This window comes from Trichosurus vulpecula, chromosome 8, assembly GCF_011100635.1.
Source record: "Trichosurus vulpecula isolate mTriVul1 chromosome 8, mTriVul1.pri, whole genome shotgun sequence".
Lineage (NCBI taxonomy): Eukaryota > Metazoa > Chordata > Mammalia > Diprotodontia > Phalangeridae > Trichosurus > Trichosurus vulpecula.
The window spans coordinates 231,072,598-231,090,440 of NC_050580.1; the positions used below are offsets into that span (position 1 = coordinate 231,072,598).

The following is a 17,843-nucleotide window of genomic DNA, read 5'->3' on the forward strand; positions in this document are numbered from 1 at the left end:
GGTGAGGGCCCACGTGCACTCTGGGAGTCGTAGTTCTCTCTTGATACCCTGCCCTTTCTGGGCAAAGGGGTATCTTCCGGACAGTGTCTTTTTTTTGGGTGGTGGATTTACAAGAATCAGGGTGGAGGAAATGTGGAGGTAATTTACTTCAAGATTTCAGCGTACAAACGATATTTATCACTTTCCAGGCATATGTAATTGACATCATGGCATAGTGTTACTAATTAGGTGACTAAAAGTTATCAATCTTTTTGGAGGATTCATTTCTTTTAATCAGCCCACTCCGTCCCTCGTTATTGATCATTAATAAATGCAACCCATGTGGATGCAAATAAAACCTGAGGTGGAGCCCAGTGAAGTGACTTGATTTGAGTTTGCTTTCTGTCTCATTTTCATTGGAACCTACTTTATTAAAAAGCTCATAAGGTATTTTTCACATATTGCTAATCATAAGTTCTTAATAAGTACTTGTTGAAGAAATAGCCAAACTGCTGTAATAACCCTTATTGAGTTTATAATGAGTGTCTCCTAGGCTGAATAAATAAGTGACGCACTCATACAGTGAGTCTGAGCTTCTACTATAGAATGAGAGGGCAAGGGGTGGACCAGGTGATCCATAATGCCCTTTCCAGCCTTAATAGTCTATTATTTTGCACAAAGACTTAAGTCAGTCACCTTTTTGTGTGTGGCATTAATGGTTAAAAATTCACAGAATGTTTTTGAGCTTTTCAGTATATTTTCCCAAAAAAACATTCCTCTTTCAAACTTTGTTGAGCGGACCACTACCCTAACAATCACTGATTTACACACTATGAATCAGACAAACTGGGCTTTGTGTTCTTCATACAAGACACTATTTTCTGGTATCTGTACTAATTGCACTGGCTGTCCCTAACTCCTGGAATGCACCTCTTTTCTGTCTGTTTTGCAGCAGCTGAAGTGCCATTAAGAGGCCTTTCTCCCAAAGTCACATTGTATATCTCTTGTTTATATTTTTGTTATCATTATTATATATTTTATCAGAAGAAACTCCCAGTAAAGACAATAAAAATACCAGTTAGGGATCCAATTGCCTTTTTTTCTTTATTATTAAGTTCCTGTTTATAGTTGTAATCCTTTACAGTGGTCTACCTATTACATCCAACAAATATTTGAAATTGCTTTAAATAACATGTTAAATGACCACCTAAATATTAACAATAACAAATATTTCTGCATATTAACAACACAGATGACAAAATAATAAATTTAATACGATCTCAAAGAAGCATATACTCATATTACACTAGGAAAAATACTGTCTTTTGATACTATTTCACAATTAGGAAATCTTTGTGTTCCAACTTCGGGATGACCTTCTCATTGTGGAATTTTGCCTTGTCAATGCGGGATTTAGGGCTTCCTTTTGTCTTAAGCCATTCCTGCATGATTCTCACCTGGGCAGTGGGACCCTGTATCTGTCCTTGTACCGTGCCCTGATCAGTGTTCTGGACCCAGCCTACCAGTCCCAGCTTTTTACCTTCAGCCTAAGGAAAAAAAACAGAGTTGAATTAAGAGAGACTGTTTGAAATAAAGTGAAATCACAATCTGTGGTCAGAAATTTGGCTTAGAATCCTTTAGAACACAAAGGCAACAGGACAAGGATGTCCTTGTGACTCTAACATAAGGGTGTTAGCCATCTGAACCCTATTCCTTTCTTTACCCTATTAACACCAGGGGTCAGAATTTTCCACTAACATAAAAACTGTCAACCATTAGTATTAGAGATGCAAGCACAAAACCTCTATTTTCAAAAACCTCCCAGGAGGTTATCCATTTGTTCTCAGCACACTTTTGATTATGCATGCTAATTTCTCCCTTTCCTAGTCAAGAATCCATTGGGCATAGGGGAAAAAAAATAAGAGAACCTGCAAGCCATACTAAAAGGTCATTTAGTTCCTCTTTCTGCCTTCACGACCTCTACTCCAAATGGGAGAATATTCATCATGTTTTTAAATATTTCCCAACTTTTCCTGGCAACACATTTCACTGCTATCACTGTTAGGGAATTCCTATGTCTAATCCAAATCTTTCATGGTGCCCCTGAAATCCATTTTCTGTTCTTCAAGTTAGAGAAGAGCAACTGGTCACTACCTTTGGTGTAATAACCTTCATGTGCTTGGGAGATCTTGGTGGTATGATAGAAAGAACACTCGATCAGGAATCAGAAGATGTGGATTCTAGTCTCAGCTTTGGCACTAAGGTTTTCATTGACCTTGACAAGTAAACCTGTTTCCTCATCTATGAAGATAAGACTTGATGATCATTAATCTCTTTTAGGGCTAAAGTGTCTGATTCTATTAAATTCTATGAAATTGCCCCTAAAACTTCTTTTCTTTAGGCTAAATAAGACCAATTTCCTGGAAGCTGAAGAAAAAAACATGAATAAAACACACTGTGTGTGTGTGTGTGTGTGTGTGTGTGTGTGTGTGTTTCTCTCTCTCTCTCTCTCTCTCTCTAATCTCTTAGCCATTTATACCTCCGAAACTAGCAAATGCTACAAACCAGGGCTTGATTTATTGTTTTGTTGATTTTCTCAACTACAGAAAGTGGTACAGAAAATGTTGATAATGCAGAGTAAACTTAAAAGTGTGTGTCCTGCTTCAATCCCCGCCACTTCCTGCCCCCAACCGGGGATGTTAAAACATTTGCCAGTATCCCACTGCCCTAAGTTGAAAGACCAATATTTCTTTAGACATTACTTTCACCTGTTATGCTTACTTTTTAAACAACAGAATTACTTTTGCTGACAGATTCAGTTTGTAAATGTAGGCTGAAAAAAAAGTATTGTACTTAGAAGAATCCCAATGAATTATTTTAATTTGCCCACATAAGCCACAATTTCTGTTGCAAATACATACCAGGGAATTTAAACTAGTTGAACAAATTTCACCAACATAACTTGTATCTAAATGTCATTCATATAGTTCCAAGACAGCACTCCACTTCTATGGCAGATAGCACAATAAGACTTAATTATTTTCATGATTAGCAATAATCACGATTAAACTTTAGTACAAATTTTAAAAAAAATGTAGTTTACAATCTGGATGTGACATAGCTATAAAGTGAACTTTTAAAAACTTTATTATATCACATCATTTCCCTCCTTTCTCTTGCTAGCAGCACTTTATTCTAAATCATAGGAGAAATTATGCCACCATCTAAGGCCTTGGTTGTTGCTTGTCTTTGAGAGTCTCACCTCCATTCACTTCTAAAGAACAGTGACCAGCCATAAGTTATGGAACAATCAATGATAAAGCTAATTGGAATGCATATTCCTGGAATGAATGGCTGGGGAAAAAAAAAAGCTTTTATTAAGTACTTACTGTTTGCAATGCACTGGGCTAATTGATGGGGATGCAATTAGGAAAAAAAAGCAAGACAATCTGTGCTTTGAAGGAGCTCACATTCTAATAGAAGAAACAACACAAATAGGAGGTTTCAGCCCCAGTGGAGGCAGTATGGCCCCAAGGAAAGAGCAATGAACTTGGAATCAAGAGGAAACTATTCAAGTCACTTCATGTCTAAGCTTTAGGTTTGCACATCTGTAAAATGAAGATAATAGTACTGGTACTACATTCCTCATGGGTTGTAAGGCTAAAATGAAGTACTGTATTTCATAAAGTACCTTATAAACTTTAAGATATAAATGTCATTTATTACCTCTTCCAATATTTCTCTTTTAGCAATCCTATTCTGATTAAAGAATGCTCTTTGTGTCTGTGAGGGAAAGGGAGGAAAGAAAACGATGTGCAAGTGAAAGATGGTGCTTACATTTAGGGCTTCTTTTCCTTTCAAGATTGACATTTGAGTTTGAAGCACCTCAGTTCCAATAAATCAGGATCACCTAGTTTTACAGCTCCAATTCACTATTCCTATTTCCTCAGTCAGGTTTAAAGTGATGGGGAAGAAGGGAAGATAGTCTGGCCTCTCCAGAATAGAAAGGGTACGCAGAGAAGGAGATGTGTGTACGCAGGGCAGAGATTGTGGAAATTAGCTGGCTATTCCCTTAATTTAACTAAATATTTACCTACTTTGTTATAGACAATGCAGTTTGTAATAAGAGAAGTTTCTGATGGCAACAACAGTTGTTTGAAAGCTAGGAAGTTGCTTCCATTAGAATATAACTTCATTAAGGGCTGGTTAATTTCTTTTTATCTTTGTATTCCTAGCACCCAACACATAGTGGGCCTTACAACAAATACTTGATAAGTTTAATTTCACTCAGCTGATAAGAGGCAAGGAAGAATCATATGGGGGAATAACACTTTGCTTGATTTTCTTCTTTAAAATGGTAACACGAGTATTAAAATGAATAACAAACAGGACAAAATACAGATACTCAAGCTTGCAGATAAATACACAGAAGTAATAGTTCCATACACATATAGTTCATCAAATATTCACTGCGGCTGATGGTAATGAATATAATGTATAATCTAATAGAGATACTTTAAATTGCAGGATTTCCTCAGAACATAATGGAAACTCTATCTTAACATTTAAAACCGGACAGAGAATTAGAAAGTGTAACTCAGGAAATAATCTTTTATTACATTTAGGTAATAAAGGTACTCAGCACACACAGAACTTTTAAAGAAGTTTCTTTTGTGACAAAGCTCTATACTCCATAAAGAAACAGACCAGGAATGTTTCCTTTTAGAAACTTCTCTGAGAAGGTAGGCTTGGAAAAGCAATGTCAAAAAATATCAGTATCTATTAGAGAAAGAGAAATGTGGAATTACCGAATACGAGAAGCAATTCTGATGTCTTTAAGTGTTGAAATTAGTTTAATATTGTAAAAGGAAGAGCTGCGAAGTGTTTCTTTTCCTTCAAGGAAGGAGTATTCCTGCCTTGCCTAGATACACAAGTAATACAAAGGTAATAGATTAAAACAAAAAGAATGAAAAGGATAAAATACAGCTCACGACCAAACCTATGCCTTACTGCTTTAATGACTAGTTCTTTAGAGTCTCATCCCCAAAATGGACAGCTCATGTGTATCAACGAAAACATTTTCTTATTTCCTTGGAACATTATTTGGCATCTTCAAATCCAGTGTGGAACACTTACCTGTGTGTACTTTCGGAAAAATACACCTTGGACTTTCCCGAAGATTTCATAATCCACTGACAACAGGGTGTGTCCTTCAGCCATGGTAAGACCTGCTGGTGACCAAGCAAAGCAAAAGAAGTACAAAAACAAGTCCAACCCTGGACAGTTGTCACACCGTTGAGTCTCAATCCTTATTGTTCATTTGTTTAAAAAACAAAACTTAAAGCAGTTATTGAGCCTTTACTGTACTCTTGTACAGTAAAAAGTCTCAGGAAGACTTTTTAAAAAGAAAGAAAGAGGGGCAGCTGAGTGTCGAAGTGGACAGAGCACCAGTCCTGGAGTCAGGAGGACCTGAGTTCAAATCCCCACCTCAAACACTTGACACTTCCAGATGTGTAACCCTGGGTGAGTCACTTAAACCTGACTGCCTTGCCAAAGACAATGAAAAAAATAAAAAATAAAAAGGAAGGAAGAAAAAGAAAACAAAAAGTGCCCTAAAGGAACCTGACAGTAAACTCTGTATTAGTAGAAATCTTATCTTAGTCTTTGCATTTCCCACTACTAAATCTAGCATAGTGCTCTGAATGCAGGGGACTGACAATAAATGTTTCAATTGGAATCAAGTAAGGGTAAGACACATATACACATATGTAATTATATATGTATGTACATATATCCATGTTTGTGTCCATTGTGCATACACACATATAATACACATTTGCACATTACAAAGCATGTACAAAATGTACATACATGCACACCATGTGTGCATACACACATTTACAATGCATAGATGCATACACACATGCACATGTCTATTTGCACAGTATGTGTATATAAGCACACACATACCACACATCTATATGCACACACGAATGGCATGTGCCTATACATATACATGCATGTGCATGCATAGACATATACTGTACATATTTATGTATATCTACACACTACATGCACACACATGTATATGCAATGCAACAATATGTATATATAAATACACACTGTATATACACACACACACAATGTATAGTGTGTGGGTGTGTACATATGTTGTTGTCCGACTCTATGTGGCCCAAGGTTAGCAAAGATACTGGAGTGGTTTGCCATTTTCTTGTCCAGCTCATTTTACAGATGGAGAAACTGAGGCAAACAGGGTTACATAACTTGCTCCAGGTCACACAGCCAGTAAGTGTCTCAGGCAGAATTTGAATAAAGGAAGATGAGCCTTCCTGACTCCAGGCCCAGAGCTCTAATCCATTGTGTCACCTAACGGCCCCACATATACATACAAGCACAGTATGCACGCACGACGCAATACATAGAAGTACATGCATACACACAGATATACACACACCTGCATGTACGCATGCATGCATGTATATGACGGTATACACAGAGATAAACTATAACCCCTCCCAGCATGATTCTCCCCTCGTCCCCCATAGCCTGTGTATGTGCTTTAGTTGGCAGAAATTGGGTGTCATCAGTGTATACTATGTCACATGCTCTGCGCTGGTAGCTGGGGCCACAGAGTCCGTCATCAACCATTTATCAACCATCTACAAACTCCATGAAATGCAAGGTGCCATCCACGCTACCTCCCCCGCCTAGCAGGAAGGACGCCCCCTACCCCTCTCACAGTCCCTGGAGGACCCACACTGGCCAACAAGCCCGGGAGGGGGTGGGGCATCTCGGTGGGGCGCCTGCTCCCTTGTCCCGTTCCTCCCACCCCACCCCCACCCCCGACGCTGCTCACCTGCCTCTCATCCGCCCCTCAGCCTCGTCCCTTTTCTACCAACATTTCATGCCAGTCATCCCCCCCAGAGGGTGGGGGGTGGGGAGACCTCCCGGGCTCACCCTGCTCGGCTTTCCCCCGGAGGAGCCGCAGGGCGGGCAGCTGAGCACTCCACCCAACCGTCGGCTCGCGGTCACAACCGCTGGTACCTGGAGAGCATCGAGTTCCAGTCCTCCTCCTCCCCCACTCCCGGCTAGAGAGGCCTGTGGCCCAGCTCAGCCAATCAGGGTCAGCCAGTTGGGCCAGGAGCCCTCCCACCTGAGAGGGACGCGAAAGAGCTGGGATGCGCTGCCGAGTCAGGGGAGGTGGGAGACACGCTTGGGCCCTTGGCATCTCCCCCTCGCGGCTCTTCCCTGGTATCTACGACCTGCGCCCCACCTTCTAGGGATTTCAGGGGGTTCTTGAACTTGAGTGGGGATAAGAATCACATCTTGATTTCACTATAATGGGTTTTCTTTGTAATCTTATGCATTTAATTTTATGCATTTAAAAATATCGTGGGAAGGGGCGGGGGGCGGAGATAAGTTTTTTGCCAAAGGGTCCCAAGCCACAAAAACAGTTCAGAACACCTGCACTATCCAGTTCCCTTTCACGATTCCCTTAGACAGGGTAGCAGCTGATGAACCAGCCGGAGTTCAGGGATGTAGTTCGGATTAGTGAATAGAATCTTGGGATTGAATTCAGAAAGCCCTAGCCCTGATACTTCCCTCCCAGTTGTGTGCATGGGTCACTTAGCCTCTCTATGCCTCAGTTTCCTTATCTGTAAAAAGAGGAGGTTAGATGAGATAGCCTCTACCATTCTCTCTACTTCCAGGTCTATGGTCCTATCCTTCTTTATTTCTCTGTCACCACTCTGAAACGACACGTGAACTTCTGGTTGGATTGGATGGCTGGAGAAGATGCTTCTATAGCCTCAATGCACCCCTGGAAGCTGCCAACTAGGGTGCTACCAACTACTAGCGAGAATGAAGGGCAGGAGAAGTGGTTATACTTAGGCACTATAACCTTGCTTACAGAATGAAACTAAGTAAAAATATGCAGTATCAGTATTAGTTCTTATAGGATCAATGGTCTTTTAAGTATCAGTCAAAAACATTCTTTAAGTTGCTATTTAAAGGGAGTTTATAGCTTTGTATGCTAAGCTTTATGTTCATTGACTAATATTCTGAAGTATTTTTATCACAACCTGGTGGGGTGGTTATCCCCATTTGATAAATGAGGCACCTGACACTAAGTTTAAACGATTGGTTCAAGGCCCAACAACTAATAAGTGGCAAGGTCAGAGATGGCAGTGTGTTGCCCTCAAAAGAACACTGGATTTGGAATGAGAGTATCTGGATTAGAATTCTGCCTCTGCCATCTTATACCACCACAAGTGGAACAAGTCACTTAACCTCTCTGGCATTCAGATTCCTCATCTGTAAAATATGGGGATTGGGTTAGATCAGTAGCATCAAACTCATATAGAAACCGGGGCCATGAAATATAAAGGTCCGTGTAAGCCTCACATTGTCTTAGTTTTAAAATGTAATATTATCACTTTTATCATTTTATCTTTATTTATTTTGTTAAATATTTCCCAATTACATTTTTAATCTGGTGCAAGCTGTACTTGTAGTGGTGTGGACACATGGAGGACCGTTTGTTAGCTCTAGGCTAGATAACCTTTAAGGTTCCTTCTAGCTTTAAATATCCTACAAAAATATAGGCTCCTTGATGACCAGGAAAGGGGGAAAGGTGATGAATATTTATATAGTGCCAGGTACTTCATAAATATTATCAATTCCTCACAACAAACCTGTGAGGCAAGCGTTGCTATTCCCATTTTACTATTAAAGAAACCGAGGCAAACAAGTCAAAAATGATTTGTCCACAGTCACACAGCTAGTAACACCAGCTAGGTGGCATGGTGGATGGAGTTCTGCACCTGGAATCAGGAAGACCTGAGTTCAAAATCGATTAGTAGATATGTGACCCTGGGCAAGTCACTTAACCCTATTGCCTCAGTTTCCTCATCTGTAAAATGAAATGGAGAAGAAAATGGCAAATCATTCCAGTATCTTTGCCAAGAAAACCCCAAATGGGGTCACAGAAGAGTCAGGCACTACTGAAAACGACCAAAACAACCTCCTAATTCCAGGTCTAGCACTATCCACTGCACGTACCTGGGTCCGTTTTCCTTTCCACTGTCATATGTACCTTATACGGCTGCTATCTTCACCATTTACTTGTTCCTTTTTTAGTTTGCAGCAGAACTTAATAACCAGGCTCAACTTGAAACTGGTGAATGATATTACAGTAAATATAACATTTTGGGATTTTAAGTTTAACATGTACAGATTTTTGTGTAAATACTCTAAAACAGGAAGACTCTTCCAAATCGTTTGCAAAAGTGAACCAAAGCATGAAGAAAACGCCTTCTGTTCTCAATTTACTGAGGCCTTCTTAATGCTGGTGCAAGTCTGTTTAACGGATTATTTTGATTTTGCCAGTAGACATCCTCATGACTGTTACATTTAGCTGAGTAGGCCTTAAGGGATGGGCAAGCTAGTTTGGGAGTCAGCGCAATAAAAATGGCACTGGCCATAAGATATGAGAAAAAAAGATAATTTTTAAAAATCATAGCCAGTAAAACCAGCAACGCAGCTTACTCATTGGCGAGGTAAAGCACCTGGAGAAAGCAGATTAATATAGGCATACCTGTTAAAGGAATAACACTGCTGAGTGAACTAAGAGAAGACACCAGCATGCCTAGGCCTGCTAGGTAGTAGGCACACACAGGAACTCTTCTCCACAAGGATATTGCTGGGGACCTTGGTTTATCCCCCTCTGACGCAATGAAAACCCCGGCTGCAGGTTCTAGGTGCATTTTCATTCTCGGTTTCCGGTCTGCTCTGGAGCCCTCTCTTGTTTCAAAAGGTCCTTGGGAAAGGCCCTTCGGAGGCCTGTTAACCGGGGCTAGCGGACCCATGCACGCTCCTCTACCAGAGTCAAGGAGGCTGGTGCACGTGGAGAATGCGTGGCCTCCTGGGGCTCAGGTCTAGGGCAAAAGGCCGGACCTCCCCCCCACCCCGCCCCCTCCTTGGTTCTCGCTCCCAGTTTCCAGGCAACGGGAATAACAGAGAAGTCAAGAGCGCTTGCGCCAGGACTGCAGTTGGGGGTTGGATTCGGGAAGCTGGAGCCCAATGTAGGGTTTTCCGGAGCTGGAGCGGACGCAGCGGAGCCTCAGGTACCTGTAAAGGGGCAGAGTCTTCCCGAGAGGAGAATTTCATTCCCATCCCCACTCCCCAATTTCCCCCGTGCACACCCCACCCGCTCCTCCCAAGCGTAAAGAGCCCTTCCCCTCTGCAGGAGAGCCCCGGGACAGGGCGGAGGGCTCGGTTGTCATGGCTCCCAGGGGTGCTGCTGCCGCGGCGGCGGCGCGGAAGGTGCCCAGTTTGTTGGGAGCGCCGCTCGGCGCACACACCTATGCGGGGACCCTCCTTCCAGTGATCGAGCCAGAAAGCCGGCAGGGGGCCATCATACCTGCCTACTATTCAGACTTCTCTATTTACTCTCCCCTTGGCAAGCGCCTCGGGAGCGGTGCTCTGGTGGAAATCAGCGTAGACGGAGCTTTTAGTTTATTCTCAGGGTTCATTTTCCAGACCCCGAATATTGTCTTTTCCAGCCCCCCCCCCCCACTACACACACACCCCAGTCCCAGCTCTCACTACGTGCCTCCATTTTTCACCTGCTGAACTGCTACTATCCTCGGGGTTCCGGCCCAAATGACATTTCCTTCTTGAAGCCTGTAAAGGTACTCCAGGCAGAAGGGGACCGATCACTCCCTCCTGGGATCGTTTGTCACATCTTTTAGGCTCTTGCATTCATGGAATCGTGGAAGGACCTCCGATTTTAGGGAGAAAGCCCTGGTTTGAACCTGGATACCACAGTTTGTTTGCACTTGGGCGGATCACCTCTCTACCACGGTTTCTTCATTTGTAAAATCAGTGGGATGAAACTAGATGTTGAACATTTTCATTTCCCTTGAGAGTCTGCAAACTGCTTAACATATAGCATATTATTTGGTCTCCATAACAGCCCCTAAGTTGTGGGATTATTTCCATTTTCAAGATGGTTAAAAAATGAGGCTTGGTTAAGTGACTTGCCCATGGTCAGGCAACTAATAAATGGCAGAGGAAGATTAAAAATTAGGTCTTCCTGACACTAAGACCTCTTTCCACTACACTACTTAACAGGAGTGTCTGAAAGTTCGGGTGCATTAAGTGTATTACGGCCTGTGAACCTGCCCCCAAACAGCCTACTTTCCTTAATCTTAAAATTAAAAATTTAAAAATTTAAGTAATTATCTTAAAACTCTTTTCCTTTCACGTGCAAGTGTTCCTTAGCCAAATGGTAATGCATGAGATTCTGGAGCAGCAACTTTGTCCTTTAGGAGACATAAAGTACCTTACTAATGTAACTAAATAGCAGGGACAATTTTGTTGAATAGATAACCTTTCCACTATGGGCTTTGGAGAGAGAGACAATTATTTTAAAGGAAAACTCATCATATCTCCATCCTTTCTTTGTATCAGGCCTGGCACCATTAGTAATGTGGTAGGGAGAATAAGGGAGACTGTAGAGAAAGCAACTTAGAATCTGCTTCTGCATCCCAGCCTCAGCATCAAACTCTTAACAAAATCTGATTTTGGTCCTCTTTCAGGCTTCGGTTCAGGCACTGAATGGCTCACCTCCAGTTGGCTCCATGTCCACATGTGGACATCATGTTTCCTTTTAACAAAATGGAAGCTTCAGAACTCCATTCAAGTAGGCAAACCCCTTACGAGCAAAGCAGCTCTACCCATCAGTCTCGGCTGGAGCACCTGAAAAACAACTTCCAGCAAAAGCTTCTAAGAGACAAAGAAGAGAAGCTGGAGAGTATCTTTACTCATAACAGGCAGAACACTTTTACTAAAGCCCATAGCTATCCCTCTTCTCATTCTACAGAAAGCAGTCAACAAGATTCAGGAAGTAATCTGCAGGGTCCAGGAAGTGGGGATTTTTATTCAGTTGGTGTCCATATAAGACACACCAAAACAGAGAACCAAGAAAACACAACGCCCTTCACAAAGAAGAGAGCTGGTGTGGATCGTGCTTATCCTCTCAAACCAGTTTTTCACCGAAAATCACTGAGTGCTACTCACATCAGGATCGGCTCCCGAAACTTCTCCCAGAAACCCCCTGAATCAAAAAAGGTCTCACCCAGCCACTTCAGCTCACGCAATAGGGGGAATTCATCTTCAGCTAAGATGCTGCTTGCTCCCCTAGCAGTGGCTCAGCCCAAAAAATTCTTGTCAAATCCAGACAGAACTGAGCTAATGCAGATTCAAAAACTGGAGGCAGCAGGTGAGAGCTTAGAGGAAGAGATTTGGAGAAAAGAGACTCTCCTAAGGGAAAAGTTGAAGAAGACTGAGGAAGAACTTAGAAGGATCCAAAGAGAAAAGGAGCAAGTAGAGGAAGAAGAAAAAAAAGAGCTACAGAGAAAGACATTCCCAAGGAGAAGAGGCACAGGGAACGGCAGCAGCATTTCCAGACTCATCTTTTCACCAGAATTCAGGTCTGAAGAGGTCTTCAATAGTTATAGCAGAGGTGAAGAAACATGGGAACAGTCCCAAGAGAATTCTAGTTCATCCTCAGTAAGTTCCCAGTTCTTCAATCATGGAGTACAAAGACTCAAAAAGGAAAGATTAGTGGCAAGTAACAATAAAATCCGAGACCAAATTTCAGTATCATCCCCTGAGCCATTTTTGCAACACCAACAAGATCCTGGCAATTCTTTGCCCAAATCCCCCAGTTATAGTTCATTTCAGGTGTCAGTCTCCTCAGGTTCCAGCTCAACTGAAGAACCAGAGCTTGGGGAGTGCAGCTACTGTGGACGAAAGTTTCTCTTGCTCAGGCTAGAGAAACACACAAATGTCTGTAGCAAGACCCAGGGTTCCAAGAGGAAAGTGTTTGACTCATCCAAGGCCCGGGCTAAGGGCACTGAACTAGAACAATACCTGACCTGGAAAGGCCCAAGTTTAGCGAAGGTAAGTAACGTTAGCTCCTCTAAGCATTTTTTTTTGGGTGGAGGAGGGGTAGGGAGTGGGAAGGGTAATTAAAGAGATAGGGACTATTTCCTCACTTTTAAAAAGCATTTTCAGTGGGAGCAAGGGAGAAAGAATTTAAAATAGAGCTTGACCACCACCATCTTATATTCCTGAAAAGCATCCTAACCTTTGTAGAACTTTGTGCATTTCTCGCACATTCCCCGCTTTTGAACTGCTAGAATCTTGTAAAAATCATGGTTTTATGAATGATTGTGAAGCACTGTCTTTCCCCACTCTATCAGAAATTTTTAAAATTTGTATTTAAAGCAGATACCAAATTGCCAGGACACTGAGCTTAGCAGTGCAGATTATAAGGTTTAATAGAAGTAGGCCTTGTAAGATAATAGAACATGAAGGTTTCAAAGTCAGTAGATGAGTCCAAGTTTTAATTAGGGTTCTTGCCTATAGGTTGCATTGATATTATGGGAGAGCTGCTTTAACTTTTTGACAGATATTTCTAATCAGTTAGTTAACATTCCTTACAATTTTTCTGCAGTTTCATATGCAAACATGTTCTGAACATATCAAAGGCAGGTTTTTTGGTTTTTTCTTGTTGACAGCTTCAGAAAAACGACATTGTAAAAAATGTGAATTGCAAACTTTCTATGGCACACTTATGAGAATTCTATAACCATTTGTTATCTGGGATGATTACATGTAAGGAGACTTGTAAACGAAGTTTCTTGTCTTGGGGAGCACATTAATGAATATTTATTGAACTGGAACTGAATTAGAATGGCGGAATCAGTCAGGAGACCAGGGTTCTAGTTTTCCACCTAACCCTGTTCCTCGTCATTTTAACCTAGCTTGGCCTTTTTCCTTATTTGTCAAATAAGGAAGTTAGACTAGATGATCTCCAAGATATCATCCAACTCTAAAATTCTATGAAAATGTCAGCTTGCTCTCCTTTTCCTGCCTCTACTATTCATGCCCCCAAGCACAAGTTTTTCTCCTAGAATTCTGAAGTTTATGTTATAGCGTAGGTAGGTGCTAGGAGGGACTTTTAAAAATTCCTATTAATAGGGTGCATATCTAGAGAGGTACATCCCGACCTGATTTCATTTATTCAGTACACTTAGAGAGAAAACAACTGTCTCCCAGATATGGCTTCCATCATAATAACTTCTATTGCCAAGTTTCAGCCCCTCTAGGCACTTCTGCCATTAATAGGGCCGATTCCTGATATATTTGTATTCTTGCCGATCATATTCTTTAATGTTCTATCACAAGTGTTTTCTGTTACACTGCAATTGGTTTATTTTGGGTAGAACCTTAAAGAAATTTGCTATTTCTAAATTTCTTAATAGAATAATAGCAAGCAAAAAACAATTCTCCTCATTCCCCCATCCCCGCCAAAAAAACCAACCAAAATACCACAAATACAAACCTCAGGTGTTTGTAACATTGTACTTCCTAGGCTTAAGCAAGTCATTTTGGAAGAATAAGTTCCACTGAGGACCCATACCCTCATTTTTATATAATGGGGAAGATAAATCTGTCGTCATCTGAGTACTCCAGTCAATCTCCAGACATTTTCCCATTAGCCCTTTGTCCTAACTACCAGACTATCAAGGCTACTTTGTCATCCCCCTAATCTCACTCCCCTTATCCCCCTCCCCCAAAACATACAGAAGTCAGATCATAAACATTTTTTCTAACTTAGCTTTTTCAATAAGTTCCTATAATTCATCTTAGCAAGTTTCTCCTCCTTTTCTTTCTCAATAAGGGACGCTCTACTGTGGGGCCTCTGAAAGCCTTGCCTCTGCCCCAAGTCTTAGGTTTTTTGTTTTTTTTTTTAAAAATCAGGGATTATATCACATCACTAAGTACCTATTTGTGCTGGGGTTGGGGAGAACTAACCTTCCCCTCTACTTTATAGCCAGAGCCACCAAAGAAGAGTAATTGGAGACAAAAACATGAATCTTTCATCCGAACTCTCCGCCAGGCCCGTGAAGTACAGCAGGTAATCGCTCGGGGTGGAAATCCCTCAGACTTGCCTCCCATGTTACCTGCAGAAAATCCTGACTACATCCAGTGCCCCCACTGCAGCCGCCACTTTGCCCCTAAGGTGGCTGACAGGCACATTCCTAAATGTAAGACCATCAAGAACCGCCCTCCTCCCCCACGGAAGCGCTGCTGTTGAGAAGGAATCACCCAAGAACCTCCTGGTGGCCCTGTGAGCAGCACCGTCTCTTCAGCTGCCCAAAGGATTAGAACTGGATGAAACTAGAAAGGAAAGGACTTGTCCATCTCCCCAAACTGGCTGCAACGCCAGAACTGGAGAGGAACCCCATTTCTAAGCAGGGAGAAGAAAGCTTCAGGTTGTCACTGAACTATAAATTTAGGCAAAACTGAAGTGCCTTACATTATTTCTATGGGAATTGAGACATAAGAGCAATGAAAAGACTAAATTAAAGCCCTCTCTTCTTGAAAGTCTGATTTGTGATTTGTGATCAATAAAGAGCCCTCATCTGGGTGTCTTTTCACATATTTGTGGTTCTTGTTAATTCCTCCTGCAGTTATCTAACTACGTGGTTGTCTTAACCAATCTATTAAGATGGTATGCTGCCAGAAGAGAACAACCATTGCCAATATATCTTTTAAATTATAACAATACTCTTCTCTGAGTCATTAATTTGATAATAGGAATCCAAGAACTTGCAATGAACGTAATACTGTTTCTGACCTCATTGGAACATACTCTGTAATCTCTGGAAATAGGATGTCTGAAAATTTAAGTTTTATGGTTATCAGTTTCAGATAAGACTTTATTATGATTTCTTCCATTTGAATATTTTAAAGTATAAAAAACCCCAGAATCAGACCATATAGCTCTTCTCTCCCACCACAGTAACAATCTGTAATCTTGGAGGTTGAAACACCCACTAGCTTAAAATGTCACATAAATAAAAAAAAAAGTCACATAAATACTTTCAGGACAACTGTTTTAATCATTTCTTCTTATTTGTCTCTTGTTTTATGCTTTAGCACGTAAGCTCTAATGGGGCAGGATTGACCGGATCTTTGTAATTTTCAATTAAACAGTGCCTAGGCACAACAAAGTGCAGAATCAGGCACTTAAATAAATACTTTAAAAACTGTAACGCTGACAAAGACACTAAACGTAGGTCCCAAAAGAGAGTGTGTGCGTCTCATTTCTAGAAAGGTTGTAGGATGGAAGAATTATTTAATTTCTGGAAACTTTTTAAGTAGGCTACAATATTCAAGGCTGCATTAATGTGTGTGTACATAGTAAATTAAAATTAGGCAGCAGTAAAGGTAGGATATAGAAATACTGTTAGGATTATTGCCTTGTGTGCTAAAAGAATCATCACAATGGGTTTCCATCCAAGTTATGAAAAGTTACTATGACCTAACATCAGCTGAGTGAGAGGGATCTAAAAGATAATGGAACATTCTGCCAGTAGCAGATGTATAATTACTGTTTAATCCATAGCTTTCTGAAGACTGTGAAACAGCATCTTGGCTAACAAATCAGCTCAGCTAGAGAGGTGAGCTTAAACGGTAAAAATTATATTAAAAATCTGCCTTCTAAGAAACATACTGAACTGGGAGCTTTTTGATTTTTTTCTTAGGCTCTTTTAGTTGGCATTTTAAAATCAAGGCCCCTTCTAGATTCTACCTGAATGCCTCATTATGCAGTAAAAGGAGACATTACCCCAAGGTGTTGGCTGTCTACGAAAGTACATTGTTAATATTAAACATTTTAACACATATGTGAAAATAACTGTTAGTAAGATTAGACTCTGTTATTTAGGTCAGAGATAATTTTTTTTTTAATCCAAACCTGTGATTTTTTTTCCCACTGGTGCAGACTGGCAGTTTAACTATAACTCAATCTTAGAGACTTCCTGGGGCACTGAGAAGTTAAATGGCTTGTCCATGGCCACACAGCTAGCATCAGAGGTAGAACATGAACCAAGGTATTTGTTTCCAAGGCTGACTCTCTCCAGACTAACCACACTGCTGCTCAGGTGAAAAAACATACTAAGAAAAAAATATTATTTATAAACAAAGCAGCATAGCTATTCTTTCAGAGTTAACTTGGTTTATGACTACTTAGTAGGTTTGCCTCATCAAAAATTGACAAACATTTATTAAACACCTACCATGTGCCAAGTATAGGAGACATGACGATAGTTATACTTTGGTTCCAGTAGTGATGATCTTTCCTTGATTAAAATTTGAAGGGCCATTAGCTACATCTAGTCTCTGGACAGGCATTTATCATTCAGATTCCCAGAATGTAGCTTAAAGACAGAGATCAGGGTATGAGGGGGGAGGGTCATTCACAAAGGAAATGAGGTGATCGTCTCCATAACAGAACAGGGAATGAAGATAACACTCTTATTTTATACCTTTTTTTTTTTTTGTCCAAGAAGCCTTAGTGTTGATTCATTTTATAAAGGATAATGGAAAAAAAAAAACTAAGGAAAAAACTACATAAATTTAAATAAGACAAAATCTGCTCATGGTAAAATTCCTTTGGTAGCCCCATCTTTAGGGAGATTTAAAACAGGATCTTGAGGAAATGCTATAATTATATATAATTATCACATTATCATATTATTACAATTGCACATTAACTTGCTGAGTTAATGATATTTCGTTGTACTTGCAAAGTACTCTTTACACAACTTTGCCTTGACTCATTACACACAGCCCTAGAGGAAACTGACAGGTAATGATGTGATTCAAAAAAAAAAATTCCCTTTTCAATTCTATGACCTTTAGTGATCAGCATGCTTCTTTCTATAGTTAATCATAGTTCAATAATAAAAGGTGTTTTTTTTTAA

The 17,843-nt window shown here is 40.7% G+C and overlaps 2 protein-coding genes across 9 annotated transcripts; one reads left to right on the plus strand and one right to left on the minus strand.

Moving 5' to 3' along the window:
- Positions 1 to 1,053: 1,053 nt before the first annotated feature.
- Positions 1,054 to 9,947, minus strand: ACYP1 (acylphosphatase 1). 8 transcript variants are annotated; one of them, XM_036737293.1, is made up of 4 exons: positions 9,596 to 9,919; positions 5,116 to 5,207; positions 4,788 to 4,900; positions 1,366 to 1,526 (listed from the first exon to the last, which is right to left on the minus strand). In XM_036737293.1, exons 1-4 carry the CDS (start codon positions 9,864 to 9,866, stop codon positions 1,499 to 1,501), a joined length of 504 nt encoding a protein of 167 aa, XP_036593188.1. In that variant the 5' UTR covers positions 9,867 to 9,919; the 3' UTR covers positions 1,366 to 1,498. The 8 variants fall into 8 exon arrangements, with proteins under 8 accessions (XP_036593189.1, XP_036593186.1, XP_036593185.1 ...); XM_036737292.1 differs by having other exon boundaries at positions 5,116 to 5,210; XM_036737294.1 differs by lacking the exons at positions 4,788 to 4,900; positions 9,596 to 9,919 and adding an exon at positions 6,857 to 7,024 and having other exon boundaries at positions 1,054 to 1,526; positions 5,116 to 5,210.
- A 69-nt stretch (positions 9,948 to 10,016) lies between these two features.
- On the plus strand, positions 10,017 to 15,516 carry ZC2HC1C (zinc finger C2HC-type containing 1C). The gene is made up of 3 exons (XM_036734216.1): positions 10,017 to 10,124; positions 11,601 to 12,966; positions 14,906 to 15,516. Exons 2-3 carry the CDS (start codon positions 11,620 to 11,622, stop codon positions 15,167 to 15,169), a joined length of 1,611 nt encoding a protein of 536 aa, XP_036590111.1. The 5' UTR covers positions 10,017 to 10,124; positions 11,601 to 11,619; the 3' UTR covers positions 15,170 to 15,516.
- The last annotated feature ends 2,327 nt before the right edge of the window (positions 15,517 to 17,843 follow it).